Source organism: Dromiciops gliroides, chromosome 5 (assembly GCF_019393635.1).
Source record: "Dromiciops gliroides isolate mDroGli1 chromosome 5, mDroGli1.pri, whole genome shotgun sequence".
In the NCBI taxonomy this organism is placed as follows: Eukaryota; Metazoa; Chordata; class Mammalia; order Microbiotheria; family Microbiotheriidae; genus Dromiciops; species Dromiciops gliroides.
Genome location: NC_057865.1, coordinates 105,623,822 through 105,639,584, shown reverse-complemented (window position 1 = coordinate 105,639,584; position 15,763 = coordinate 105,623,822). Strand labels below are relative to the sequence as shown.

At 39.6% G+C, this 15,763-nt stretch overlaps 1 protein-coding gene across 1 annotated transcript in view; it reads left to right on the top strand.

Annotated features, from left to right (window-relative positions):
* The first annotated feature begins 2,448 nt into the window (after nucleotides 1-2,448).
* The window catches only part of TBXAS1 (thromboxane A synthase 1), a 245,680-nt gene continuing 232,365 nt past the window's right edge, over nucleotides 2,449-15,763 (top strand). Inside the window, 1 exon segment of the mRNA XM_043966165.1 lies at nucleotides 2,449-2,661. Coding sequence (XP_043822100.1) covers nucleotides 2,573-2,661 — 89 coding nt within the window. The 5' untranslated portion in view covers nucleotides 2,449-2,572.

Here is a 15,763-nt window from a genome sequence, read left to right as displayed (position 1 = left end):
ACTGAAGTATAAGGATCAGAGACCTGTTGCTATCCTATCAACCTAGGCCTATAAGAGGATAGTAGACTCAAAGAGCTAAGGATTGGCAAGGGAAGAAGAAACAAGCCCCCTCATGACAGTTTTAGGTCCTAAAGATATTTCTGATGAGACGTTCCAAAAGGTTTTTTTTTTCTTGCAATGAGGAACATTGAGAAAATAACTACAAAATTTCAAAGATCCCATTATCATTTTTGTCTTCAAGAAGTTTTTTTTTTAATTGACTGGTAAATATCATGGTATTTTCATGCATCACTGGTGAACTCCCAGCTAGAGGTGTCCTGGATTGATGTTCAAGAGCCAACAGACATTCCTAGAATAGTAACAAGGCCTTAAACTGCAGTATAATAGACATTATCTTTCCCCTGCCTTAGATACAGAAAAGGGGTAGAGAATGGTAGCAGGGCCCCAGAATTGTTTTCATTGATGTTGAACAACCACTCAACAATGTTAATGCCTCTGAGCTCCCATAGCTACTAAGAAAATCTACCATCCCTCAAAGTTCACCAAGATCCTAAGGCTATTCCATGATCAAGGCTACCCTGGTGAAGTAGAAGGATACTCCTGGTTTGATCTGAAGAGAAAAAGCCTTCCTCCTTTTCCCTACTCCAAGTCAAAGAGGTATTATGATATACTTTGAAGAGCAATGAACTAGGAGTTGGGAAACCTGGGTTCTGCTCCATGACACTGAGCAAACTACATTACCTAGAGTATATCTAGGTTGGACTAAGGTTCATCCCGGCCTTGTGACACTATGATTATTCCCATGATCAGCTTACCACAGAGCCTGAGATTCTCACCATTACCTGTTTAGGTTAAAGTATTATGGTTCCAGGAATTGCACATGTACTGCAAGAAAGGTAATACATTAAACTATCAGTTTCCATTGGCATGGTACAAATTAGTTTTACTTTTTTTTTTATTACTTTCTTGTTACTGAGCAAAAGGAAGGAACCTGAGGGGTCGGAATATAGGAGGCAGGTGCAGATTTAGGGAGGATGGGGAGTTAGAAAGGCCTTCTGCCTAGAACCTTATCTGGAAAAGGCAGGTACAAGTGAGTTGCCAAAATGAGTAAGGGGACCCTGGCAGCTAAAAGATAACACAAAGGCACTGGGCACCTAGGAGTAGGGCTATTCGTGGCAAGGAGGGAGGTATATGGGAAAGGAATCGTGAGGAGTGCTTTAGACAAAATTTCCCTGTTTCACAATCTTGCTTTGGGCTGTTCTAGCTCATAGGATAGTGGTCTGCATATAGTAGGTACTTAAACATTTGGATGAATAAATGGTCCTCCTGCTAACATTGGTCATGTCACAGTGGATGGTTCCTTAACTAGCTCTTTCCTCATTGCCAAAGGAGGCAATGGGCGATAAGTTCAATATTGATCAGTTTGTCCTATGTAGCTGTGTCCAAGAATGCAAGAACTTAAGAACTTGTCTGTGGGGACATTTCTAGACACCTGAGAAACTTCTAGCTCAGATTAAGACCATTGTATGAAGCCATGGAGATAATCATTGATCAACTCAAGCATGATAGAGCAGATAGAGAACTCAGCTTAGATTTGGGAGAGCTGGGTTTGGAGCCCAACTTGTCTACTCTGTCTTTATGTAATCTTGGACAAGTTCCTTCCCCTCTCAGAGATTCAGTCTCTCAGCTGTAAAATGAGTGGCTTGTAACTAGATGATTTTCAAGGTACCTACCATCTCTAAATCTTACAATCACATACAAATGACCTTGAACTAGCAGTATGCTGGTAAATGTTTAACAACCATCTCTGGGCTGGGGGTGGGGTGGGATGGAGAAATGCATTCACAACATGGGTTGTTAACATCTTCTTTATCATTTTAAGTCTAAACAGTCAGTAATACTAAACAGCCCTGATTGGTAACATTTGCCAATTTGCAGAGTATAAATGCTCCCATTGAATATTTAACAATTGGTTCTGTCAAGCCAGTACGAGCCAGACCCAGAACACTACCGTGTGGGATCCTTCCTAGAACCAAAACAGTGCTATCTGTGGACTGACAATAAGATTATTAAAAGAATTCCTACCCACCTCCAAAGGGATTCATCAGAAACACAGAGACAATGTCACAAGATTCTGCTGGCCTACTGGGAAACACCTCAGGACCCCTGCTGATGGCCTACCAATCTAGACATTCATGACTAAGGTCTGCAGATGTGGATTCTGTGTTGCTGCTGCCTCCCAGAAGAGCTATGTAAATATTTATTTACAGGACAGTCATCAAGAGAATAGAGAGAGATGCTGATTCATTGCCTTACACTGAAACCCTTTCTTTTCCCTCCCCTTCCTTCCTCTTTAAAAGGAGCGAGACTTTCTAACACCACATCTTAGAGCAAAGTTGGCTTGACATAGTCTTGTTTGCCTGTTTCCGCCTTTCTGGCCGACTGCCATCCTGGTGTCTGCTGACAGAACTTTAAGGCACTCTTTCCTCCTGAGGGGGTTCCCAGGCTGCCTGTCCCCCAGCCTCCAACAACAACTCATCTATGGTCTCTCTTCTGCTGAGGTTGAGGAGTAATGGAATTCTTGGAACTCTTCAAATTGGAAGTGAACGGCACCATGGTGACAGTGGCTCTGGTACTGGTCTTCCTAGCCCTTTTGAAATGGTAAGTAGAGTCAATGAGTAAATGGCTGTTACCTAGGATATGTGGATTTTCAGAAGGGCTATGTGGTAGGGTAGAAAATGAGATGGATTATGAGTTGGAAGAACTAGCTTTGAATCATGACTCTGATACTTACCGCTCATGACTGTAGTTAAGTCACTTATCCTCTCTAGACCTCAACTATTTCCTCATCTGTAAAATGGACGAGATGGCTTCAGAGGTACCTTCTGGCTTTGGATCTATGATTCCCCCATGAATCTTATTATGTGGTTTATGTGAAGTTGTTTAGGGTTTCCCCCCAATCTATTGGAAGTTAAGGATTTATGTAGGCCCTGAATCAAGAGCAAAGGGTTGGGTTAATATTTTGCTCATTTCTTCAGTACTAGGTAGTAATAGAAACAGATGGTGATTGAGAGACTTGAAGGATAATAAATTAGAAAGAGAAGTAAAAAAATACACGACTGACATGACCTTAGTAGCAGCCTCTTCTTTTGAACCACTGTATTTTTTCACTTCTTGCTTTTCAGGGGCCTCTCCCCATTGTGGTTCCTCATGCCATTCTTCCCCCTTATTTCAAGCTTTTAAAAACAACTGATGATTCAGGGAAGCATAAGCTGAGTCCATGCTTTTAATTTAGAGGAGACACAGATGCTGTGGTTTCTGGCCATCTATGGGCAAAACAGCTCATTGAACCCTCTGAAGCTATATCTGAAGTGGGAGACTGCTGCCATCCCCAATGTTCTTCAGGTGCCTCTTCTAAGATTTAGATACCCAGCAACTAAGGGGAATTTAATGAGCTAACTCAGAGTTAGTTCTTAACTGGGCAGTTAGCCCTTGTTAGGTTATCCAAGACTCTGAAGACTCCACAAAACACTCAATCTAGACATTACAACTCCTTTAGGCTAAACTCACTAAATCCAATCCAATTCAGTCCAATCCAATCTGACAAGGACTCATTAAGTGCTTTGTACAAGTGAGACACTATGTTTTGCATTGGGGATAGCGACATAGTTAAACCAACAGAAACAGTTTCTGTCCTCAAGGTTCTTATATTTTACAGAGGGAATGAAATACGTAAACAGGTATCTCTCCATCGTTTGGTTCCCCCACCTTCCAACATTTGTGTGTGTGTATGTATAAAATTCATGTGTATCTACATACATACGTGCATACACACGTGTATAGGTATTTGTCTATATGTACAACTGTGTGTATATGTATTGTGTATAGACATACACACACATATATGTATATGAAATTTAAAGAGGAAGGAGAGAGCCCTAATATCTAAAGAGATGAGAAAGTCTTCCCATAGGAGATGGCACATGATCAGAATCCTGAAGGAAGTTAGAGATTCTAAGAAATGAAGGTGGGGTAACTAGGTGGCACAGTGGATAGAGCACCGGCCCTGGAGTCAGGAGGACCTGAGTTCAAATCCGGACTCAGACGCTTGACATTTACTAGCTGTGTGACCCTGGGCAAGTCACTTAACCCCAATTGCCTTACCAAAAAAAAAGAAAGAAAGAAAGAAAGAAAGAAAGAAAGAAAGAAAGAAAGAAAGAAAGAAAGAAAGAAAGAAAGAAAGAAAAAAAAGAAAAAAGAAATGCAGGTAAGGAGGGGATACATTTCTAAGCATGAGATTGTACAGAGGGACAGCAGGAGAAGACTGAACTAATCCTCTCACTAATAACTTCAGTTATTTAGCTAGTTTTGATATCCATAGGTAAAGGTGAAAAGCAGTGAGAAGTCGTGAGAACATGCTAGAGTCATGGCAGAATCTCCACTTCTTCTGCTCCTGTTGGGCGTGGAGGAAGGAAATGCTCTTCTAGATGAAAATATGCAAAGGCATCCTCAAAAGTAAAGTTCTGTGTAGATGTTGAGGCACCATTTTCCTGGAAATTTAATATCTCAAAGAAACTCAAAGCCTTTCAAGTCCTCATTTTGCTTGGCTTTTTAACTGACTTAATTATCTTCCAAACTTTGCATCTCAGTTAACTAATGTGTGACCTAAAAATCAAGGTTAACTTTTTTTAAAGGATTGTTCTTTTTCTTAATATGAATATTCACATAAGTCCCTTGATGCCTCATTCTGGCATGGAGGTCGTCGCTCTGGGCATTGAGGACTATGTTAGTAGAGTAAAAAAAAAACCTGATAGGGCTTACCCAGCTATAAAGGCTTCTGTTGTGGACTTATCGATGGATTCTGCAGGTCTCAATCAATCAAAAGCTTTTGTTAAGTGATTACTAGGTGCTAGGCACTGTGGGATACAAAGACAAAAATGAAATAGTCCCTCAAGGAGCTTACATTCTATTGGAATACCTGCTGTTGAAAGGCCAGCTGAATGGATTATGGAGGGGCTCATCACCAGGTTGGCCACTGGAATCTTCTGGCCACAGTAGCCAAAAGAGTAGATGGAGTAGGGGCAGCTAGGTGGTGCAGTAGATAAAGCACCCACCCTGGATTCAGGAGGACCTGAGTTCAAATTCAGCCTCAGACACTTGACCCTTACTAGCTGTGTGACCCTGGGCAAGTCACTTAACCCCAATTGCCTCACCAAAAAAACCAATAAAGAGTGGATGGAGTACCCACACAGGATGATGAAATTCAGTGGTTCGATTCAATTCAATTCGATAAACATTTATTTAAATTCCTAATATGTGAAAGTCATTCTATGAGTCACTGGTAACATAAAGACCCAAATGAAACAATCCCTATCCTCCTAAGAAGCTTATATTCCACCGTGAGGTTACAGGTATATAAGTGATTCTAGACTCCCTACAAAGTAATTTCAGAAAAGAAATTGTGATCGTAACTTTGAGGCCAATCAGAAAAGGCCCCATGGAGGAGATGGCATTGGAGCCACACTTGGAAGGGAAGCTAGTGATTTTGTGTGGTGGACTCAAGGAGAGAGGACATTCCAGACGTGGGGGGAAGGGAACATTTGTTCAAAGGAACACAACAAAGTGGAAGAGGGTCTGTAGTATATGGGGGAAGCGCTAGGATGTTTGTCAGGAACAAACAGTTCATGAAGAGTTCTCAAAGTGTGGCTAATGGTGGGATTCCACACAACACTAGAACTGGTTTCATGGCACTAATGTTTAGCTTCCTTCAGATTCCTCAATGGTGAAATTAGGGGGTTGGATTAGATGACCTCTTGGTTCCCTTCTATATTTTTTTTGGGGGGGGGGCAATGAGGGTTAAGTGACTTGCCCAGGGTCACACAGCTAGTAAGTGCCAAGTATCTGAGGCTGGATTTGAACTCAGGTTCTCCCGAATCCAGGGCCTGTGCTTTATTCACTGTGCCACCTAGCTGCCCCACTTCTATATCTAAACCGATAATCTAATGATGGGCCTATATGAAAACCTTGTCTATTAGACTGTAAGCTCTAAGAACAGGAATGATTTTTTTTTTAACTTTTGTATTCCCAGTATTTAGTACTGTCCTTGGCATATAGCTAGTGCTTAATAAATGCTCATTGACGGGACTCTATCCTTTTATTTTTGACATGAATAACAAGATATTGAAGTAGCAGGAAACCGAGCCTTTTCTTGTTAAATCAACGTAAGTAGGTTAATTATAATCAGGGAATAGTAAAGAGTTAAGAATATTTCCAACAAAATAGCAGGGGAAGTTATACATTTGAAATCAGTCATCAAGGTCAAGCCATGAGGCCAGGTTCAGAAGCAGGGAGATGGGGATAGGGAGCAGTAGAGTGGGGCTGAGATAAGGTCAGGACCACAGAGAGAGGGACCTGAGTCAGTTTGCCAAAATAGAGATAGCAACACAGGTTAGAGGCATTTCCCAGGAGGCAATGGTGGTCAAGCCCAGCAGTTCCAACAGTGCTATAGGAGCAAGTAAATTGCAGAACAAAGTTGGTGGGGTCTCCTCCCTGACTTGGGTAACAAGCTAACTCCAGAAAACACAGCTCACCTTTTCAGGGTATTGACAGGACTTTGTCTGCCTGATAAAAAGTTCACACAAAAATGTCCCATTCATTTTGGTGAAGTATTTCATATCCATTTTGGGGGAAGAAAAGGAACCAGTAGTAAAACTCATGGCCACAGGGGAAGCTAGGTGGTACAGTGGATAGAGCACTGGCCCTGGAGTCAGGAGGACCCGAGTTCAAATCCAGCCTCAGACACTTACACTTACTAGCTGTGTGACCCTGGGCAAGTCACTTAACCCCAATTGACTCACCAAAAAACAACAACCCCCAAACAAAAAAAAAAAACTCATGGTCACAAATGGCTCTCCACAAATGCTCACAATTTTAGCAATAAACATGAGGAACAATAACACCAAATACAGGCAGGCCACTGGACTTCATCAGGATCACTGAGACTTGGGGGGAAGAAGCCCATGACTGAACTCTGGCTCTGGATGGGTATTACGTTATTCAGAAGAAACAAAAAAGAGGGAGGGCTTAATTGCATATTTACTCATGTGAGGGGATCCAAAAATGAGAGGTAGGACAGAGCATAACAGAAAGTGAGGGTCAACGGAATCAGCATCAGAAATTATTTTCTCTGGGATCTACTACAGACCCCATGAAGAGAAAAAGGAAATAAATGAGGAGTTTGGGGAACAAATCACAAGCCTGGCACAAAAAGCATGACCTCCAGCGGTAGCACAGTGGATGAAGCACTAGATGTCGAGTCAGGAAGATCTAAGTATGAATCCTGTCTCAGTTATTTCCCAACTGGTAAAGTCACTTAACATCTCTCAGCCTCAGTTTCCCCATCTGTAAAATGGGGTCATAATAGCACCTCGCACACAGAGTTGTGGTGAGGATCAAATGAGATAACATATGCAAAGCACTTTGCAAAGCTTAAAGTGCTATATAAATGCTAGCTATTATCATTATTTTCTCCTGAAGCTCGCTCTTTTTGCCTCTCTGTGTGTATGTGTTCACACACATACTCACATGTGCCAGAAGGAAAGCAGTTAATAATTTCTGACTTGCCTTAGTGGTAATTGCATCTTTCAAGAAGTGGAAGAACCAACAAGGAGAAATTCTTTTCCAGATCTGATTCTCATTAATAGGGAAGAGCTGGTTACTTAGAATTGAAATTATGGGAACCCTGAGGTAAAGTAACCACTCCTTCCTTGAATTTGTTATAGAGGAGAAGAAATTAAAGTCTAGTCTGACACATACCCTAAATTTTGGGGACGCAAACTTTAAAGGTTCCAGAGGAAAACTAGGTAGTATTTTGTGGATTGAAATTCTTGAGAGGAAGTAAGCCGAGGAGGGATAGAACATCCTCAGGAATGAAATTCCAGAGGACAAATATGAGAATGACATGGTCAATAAAAATAAGATTAGAAGTGCTAAAGCTCAGAATGATCTCAAGTTGGTAAAGCTGAAGCTAAGGTCAATGAAAGGGATTTTTTAAAAGCTTTATAGATAGAAAGGGGAGGAGCAAAGAAGAGAAAGACCTCAGTGCTTGGTTGGGTGGGATGATGATAACTAAGCACAGAGAAGGAATTGCTGCTCAATTCTGACATTGTTTCTGTTTCCCTGACAAGGAGAGCAATCTTTGATATAACATAAAATTATAAAGTCCTCGAAACCCTACCTTAGAGATCATTTCACCTAATCCTACTACGTGTGAGATTGGATATTGGTGGAAAGGCAGAGTAGAGGTAGTCAAGGATGCATGAAGAATTCTAGCACAGATGATTAATTGAATGGTGATCAAATTTACAGAAATAGGAACATTAGCAGAGGTGTAGTTTGGGGAGGAAAATAATGAGTTTCATTTCCAATTTGCAGGTGTGACATGCAGGTGGGAAAGTCACTTAACCCTCATTGCCGCCCCCAAAAGAAATTGTGGACTAAGTCTCCTTTAGAATATATTTTTCCCCATACTAACTACTGCCCAGAACCCCCATTGTTCCTGAGAGACAACCTTGTTGTTGTTCTGTTGTTTCAGTTGTGTCTTCCTCTTTGTGACCTCACTTTGGGGTTTCCTCAGCAAAGAAAAAAATTTTACTATTTCCTTGTCTGGTTCATTTTACAGATGAGGGAACTGAGGCAACCAGTGTTAAGTGACTTGCCCAGGGTCACATAGCCAGTAAGTTTCTTATGCAGGATTTGAACTGATGAAGATGAGTCTTCCCAGTTCCAAGGCTAGTGCTCTACCCATTGTGCCACCTAGCTGCCCTCATGATAATGAGGATGATAACCCATGTTTCTATGGTATCTTTTTTTTGATGAGGCAATTGGGGTTAAGTGACTTGCCCAGGGTCACACAGCTAGTAAGTGTTAAGTGTCTGAAGCCAGATTTGAACTCAGGTCCTCCTGAATCCAGGGCCAGTGCTCTATCCACTGCGCCACCTAGCTGCCCCTTTTCTACAGTATCTTAAGGTTTATGATGCACTTTTATTACAACCCTTCAAAGTAGGTAATATAAGCATTATTATCCCTATTTTATATGGGTGAATTGAGACATAGATTTAGAGTTGGAAGGGACCTTCTGGCTCATCTAGTCTACTCCATCTCATTTTACTGATGAAGATACTGAGGTCCAATGACATTAAGTGAATTACCTGAGGTCACACCAAGCCAGAATTGGAACTCAGATCTTGTGACTCCAAATCAAGTATTCTTTTCACCGCATCACATTTCCTCTCCAAAGGCACAGAAAAGTTAGTGGGAAAATAACTGGACTCAGATTCAGGAGTCTTGCAATCAAATCCTGCCTCTGACATTTACTAATCTCTTGACTCTAGTTGCTGTTCAGTCGTTTCAGTCACGTCTGACTCTTTATGACCCCATTTGGGGTTTTCTTGACAGAGATATTGGAAACAAAGATACTGCCATTTCCTTCTCTGGCTCATTTTACAGATGAGGAAATGGAGGCAAACAGGGTGAAGTGACTTGCCCAAGGCCACACAGCTTGTAAGTGTCTGAGGCTGGATTTGTACTCATAAAGATGAGTCTTCCTGAGTCCAGGTCTGGTGCTCTATACACTATGGCACCACCTAACTCCCACTATAACTCTGGACAAATCATTTAACTTCTCAGGACCTTGGTTTCCTCATTTGTAAAAGAGAAGGAGAACACTTATTTCATAGGCTTTTGGGGAAGAAACTGTAAAGCATAGTACAAACATGTTGCATGTATCTGCCAAGTGGTTTTATTTCAGTGTTTCTTCTACTGTTCTGCTATCAGCCTCTATCTCAACTTCTCCTTTTCCAAAAGAGTCAGGCCTACATGTTTGGCATAAATTTAGCTTCTGTCTGGGTCCCTTTGTCATCTTGTTCCAACTTCCTTATGCCTCTTACAAACCTTCCTCCATTTCTTGACACTGACAGTTTCAATGCCAGGCCCCCTCCCCAAGCCAGTGATAATTTATATATATATGGTGTGTGTGTGTGTATACATACACATGCATGTACACATACACACACACACACACACACACACACACACACACACATATATATATATAAACACTGACCATATCTGCAAAGTCTTGAATGGCAGCCTATACTTGGACTTTATCTCTAAGGCAGTAGGGAGCCATCGAAGGTTTTTATCTGGGGAGTCACATCTTTTAGAAAGATTGATATTCAAGAAGATTAAGAAGTGGTTTGAGGGAGATTAATTTGGTAGTAGTATGCAGCATGGGTTGGAAGGAATAGAAACCAGAGAGATGAGAACACTAGTTAAGAGTCCATTGAAGTGATAATAACCTGAAATACAATTGCAGAATCATAGAATTTTGAGCTGCTCAGAAACTTAGAGATCATTAAACTCACTCATACACACATATGTACACATATGTATAGGTATGTGTATGTATGTTTGCATATATGAAAATGTGTGTACATGCAGGTATACAGTCTATAAGTATATATGCACCCACATATACACACGCATATACAATCAAGGTCTTTTTTTTTTTTTTTGCAGGGCAGTGAGGGTTAAGTGACTTGCCCAGGGTCACACAGCTAGTAAGTGTCAAGTGTCTGAGGCCGGATTTGAACTCAGGTCCTACTGAATCCAGGGCCAGTGCTTTATCCACTGCACCACCTAGCTGCCCCCTTTTGTTTTGATATTAGTCATTTCCAGATATGCCTGCCCTTGCCATGAGCCCTCCTTTTCAACAAAGAAAAGCAGTCAACTAAAACCAATGAGCACAACAAATAGGTCTTGACAATGCATGCAACATTCTGTACTATCTAACCTATCTAACAAAAAGAGGATGATGTATTTCATTGTCTGCTCTTGAGGAACAACATTGATCATTTGGGATTTGGCTTTCTTTTAATGTTCTTTTCAGTTACATTTGTGTAGTCATGCATATTGTTTTTCTGGTTCTCTCCTTCAATTCATACGTACTTTTCCATGTGTCTCTGAATTCTTTATCATAACAATAATATTGCACTACATTCATATACCACAATTTGTTCAGCCATTCCTAATTGATGGGAATCCATTCATTTTGTTTCTAGTTTTTTGCTACCACAAAAAGTACAATTCTGAATACTTTGGTATATATGGGACCTTTTCATCTTTGAACTCAAAGGTATATGCTCAGAATTGGATTTGGGGGTAAATTGACCTTTCTTGTACACACTCCAGAGTGTTTTCTGAAACATAACCCCCTCATTTTACAGATGAAGAAACTGAGGGCAAGACAGCTAAATGATTTGCCCAAGTTGGTAGAATTGGGAAGTGGGAGTGGAAATGGTAAGAGAAATAGCTGCAAGGGGCAATACCAAGAAAAAAAATTTGATAGAAATTCTCCTTACTTCATACCTCAGAACCTTATATTATCTTCTCCTTTGCTATAGTTTCTAATGAGGAGTCCGTGTCTTTGCTTAAATCATTCTACTAGTGCTTTTGATCAGGCATTACCTGCAATACTCTCTCCCTCTTCATCTCTACCTACTTAAAATTAAAATCCCACCTTTCACAGGAAGCCTTTCTGAACTCCTCTAAATTCTAGTGTCTTCCCTTCGTTAATTATTTCCTATTTATCCTGTATATAGCTCGCTTTGCATATATGTGTTTGCAAGTTGTTTCCTCCATTAGATTGCAAGCTCATTGAGGCTAGGATTATCTTTTGCTTCTTTTTGTATCCTTAGCACTTAGCACAGTCTCGCACTTGTTGTTCAGTTAGTTCAGTTGTGTCTAACTCTTTGTGGCCCCATTTGGGGTTTTCCTTGGCAGAGATACTAGAGTGGTTTGTCATTTCCTTCTCCAGTTAATTTTACAGATGAAGACAGTGAGGCAAACAAGGTTGTGACCTGTCCAGGGTCACATGGCTAGTAAATGTCTGAATCTGGATTTGAACTCAGGTCTTCCTGACTCCAGACCTAGCACTCTATCCACTATGCCACCTAACTGCTCTAGTAGGCACTTGGTGCTTAATACATGTTATTAATTGATTGATCCCATGATTTGTTATCTTATCTGAGAACTCATCTCCCCCCTTTTTGATCTCTCTTTTATCTACTAACTCCTTTCCTGCTTCTTATAATGAATGAAATAAATGCAAAAGTATTTATTAAGTACTTACTTTGTGCCAAGTAATGTGCTAAACACTAGGAATACAAATAGATAAAACTAGGCAGTCCTGCTCTCAAGATGCTCACACTCTCATTGTGGGAGATAACTCATAAAAGAGAGTTCATTATGGGTCAGAGATATATTGGGTCTTTTTATAAATAGTAATTTATTTTTCCAATTATATATAAAGATGATTAACATTTTTAAAATTTTGAGTTCCAAATTTTTTCCCTTCCTCCCTTTCTTCCCCTTCCCAACAATGATGAGCAATTTTAAATAGATTATATCTGTGCAATCATGTAAAACATTTCCATGTTCGTCATATTGTGAGAGAAGAAACAGACCAAAAGGGAAAAAAATGAAAAAAATTAAGTGAAAATAGTATGCTTCGATCTGCATTGAGACTCCATTAGTTCTTTCTCTGGATATGGATAGCAATTTCCATCATGAGTCCTTTGGAGTTGTCTTGGATCATTGTATTGCTGAGAATAGCTAAGTTATTCATAGCTGATCATCACACAATGCTGCTGCTACTATATACAATGTTCTCCTGGTTTTGTTCACTTCACTTTACATTAGTTCATGTAAGTCTTTCCCAGTTTTAGTCAGAGATATATTCTTAACCAAATAAGGGATAGAGACAATTGCAACAACAACAACAACAACAACAACAACAAATCATTTTGATTACATGAAATTGAAAAACTTCTGCACAAACAAAATTAATGTATATAGTTTAAGAAGAGAAGTCATCAAATGAGAAAAAACTTTGTATAGCATTTCTCAAATTAAGGTTTGGTACCCAAAATATACAGATAACTAACACTCATACATATGTGGGAGGGGGCATCTAGGTGGCAAAGTAGATAGAGTATTGGGCCTGGAGTCAGGAAGATCTGAGTTGAAATCTGACCTCAGACACTTAACTATGTGACCCTAAGTCACTTAACCCTGTTTGCCTTAGTTTCCTGATCTATAAAATAAGGTAGAGAAGGAAATGGCAAATCATTCTAGTATCTTTGCCAAGAAAAACCCAAAAAGGATCACAAAGAGTCAGACATGACTGAAAATGACTAAACATCAGCAACAACATATATGTCATATATGTATGTATATGAACACAAACCATTTCCCTATTGGGAAATTGTATGGCAAGTAATCAAAGGATATGAACAAAAAAACCTCAAAAGAATTGCAAACCATTAAAAATCATATGAAAGAATATACCAAAAACTTAAAAAGAGAAATGGAAATCATAAGAAACCTGAAATTTAGCAAAGATAACAAAAGATGGGAATGGTCAACATTGGGATTGCTTTGGTTGTAGAACTGTGAAACAATACAACCATTTATAAAAGCAATTTAAAATTATGCAAGCAAAGTGACTAAAATGTCCATACCCTTTCACCCACAGATTCCACTACTAAGCAGACATCCCAAGGAGGTCATTGATAAAAAGAAAATTCTCATATACGCTAAAATATTTACAGGAATACTTTTTGTGGTAGTAAAGAACTAGAAACAAAGTAAGATGACCATTGTTTGTAGAATGGCTAAACAGATCATGATGAACATAATAAAATTATTATTGGACTATAAGAAATGAGGAACCTAATGAATGCAGAGAAGCATGAGAAGTTACATGAACTGATATAGAGTGAACTAAGCAGAACCAATAAAACACTATACAAAATTACTAAATGACAACAATGTAAATTGGAAAAACTAACCACAAAATAAATTTAAAAATTGCAAAATTTAAAAGAATAAATATGACTACAAAAAACAGAAACATGAAAATATACTTCCCCATTCTTTTGTAGAAGTAGAAAGTGCACAATTATGGAATGTGCATGTATTTTCAGATGTTTTTGAAGTATTGATCAATATTTTTTTTGGTGGGGCAATGAGGGTTAAGTGACTTGCCCAGGGTCACACAGCTAGTAAGTGTCAAGTGTCTGAGGCCGGGTTTGAACTCAGGTCCTCCTGAATCCAGGGCTGGTGCTTTATCCACTGTGCCACCTAGCTGTCCCCCTGATCAATATTTTTTATTTTTTTCTCTTCTCTTTTTCTTTAAAAAATGTTCCTTATGGGGCAGCTAGATGGCACAGGGGTAAAGCACCGGCCCTGGATTCAGGAGGACCTGAGTTCAAATCTGGCCTCAGACACTTGACACTTACTAGCTGTGTGACCCTGGGCAAGTCACTTAACCCTCATTGCCCTGCAAAAAAAACAAAAACGAAAACAAAAAATGTTCCTTATTATATGAGATGACTGTCTGGGAGAGTGAAAGGGGGGATAAAAAAGAGAAAAAGACCTAGTTGTACAAATATATTTCTAGCAGTTCTTTTTGTGGTGGCTAAGGATTGTAAATCAAAGTAATGCCCATTATGGTCTATGATGGTGATGGAATATTATTGTGATATAAGAAATGATAAGCAGGATAATTTTAGAAAGACCTGGAAAGACTTGTATGAACTGATGTATAGTGAACCAAAAGAATATTGTGCACAGAGACAGCAATATTGTTTGATGAAGAACTATGAATGATTTAACTATTCTCAACTGTACAATGATCCAAGACAATCCCAAAGGACTATTGATGAAACATACTATCCACCTCCAAAGAAAGAACCAATACTGATGGAATACAAACTGAAGTATTCTACTTTTCACTTTCTTTCACTTTTTTCTTTTATTCAGGTCTTCTTGTACAAGATGATTAATATGGTAATGTTTTATATAACTATACATGTATAATCAATGTCTGATTGCTTACTGCCTCAGGAAAGGAGGAGGGGAGGGAGGGAGGAAGGGAAGGAAGGATAAAAATTGGAACTCAAGACTATAAATAAAAATGTTTATTACTTCAAAGAGGGGAACAGAAGTAAGGATGCTGGCAAAACCTCTTTAGGACATAGTGTCAGGGAAGTAAAACGATGTAGTCCTCCATCTTACCAGGAAAAAGAGAGGTAGATACTTGCATCTCATCCAAGCCATTTGAGCAATCAGGCAGATGAGATGGGTTCTGGGTAAGTAACTGAGAGAGAGGAGAAATTAAGGAGCAAGGAGACCCCTTATGATGGTGAGTCTTCCTCTTGTCCAGGCAACCCATGTGGGTTCTGGGAAAGGACAAAGGGGAGCATACCCAGGTCTCCCCCACTTTAAAAAAAAGACACTTCACTTGACTCTCTCATCTCTTCCAGTTATAGTCTTAAATCTATTCTCCCTTTCATAGCTAAATAAGAAAAAAAAAACCCTACATTCATTACCTTCACTTCCTTATTTCCTACTTTTAACCTGGCCACCGAAGTAGAACTATTCTCTCCAAGGTTACCAACACTTGAATTACTAAATTTGATGACATTTTTTAGGTTTCGTGCAATTTGATTTCTCTGCAGCTTTTGATGCTGTTGAACACCACTCTTTCTATATAATCTCTATCCTCTTGGGTTCCATGACATTGCTCTCTCTTGGTTCTCCTCCTACATGTCTACTCACTACTACACCTTGTTTTCTGAAGCACTTTTTGTATTGACCAATAAATACATCTGGGTAATTGGTGGTATGTGTATTGAATGGG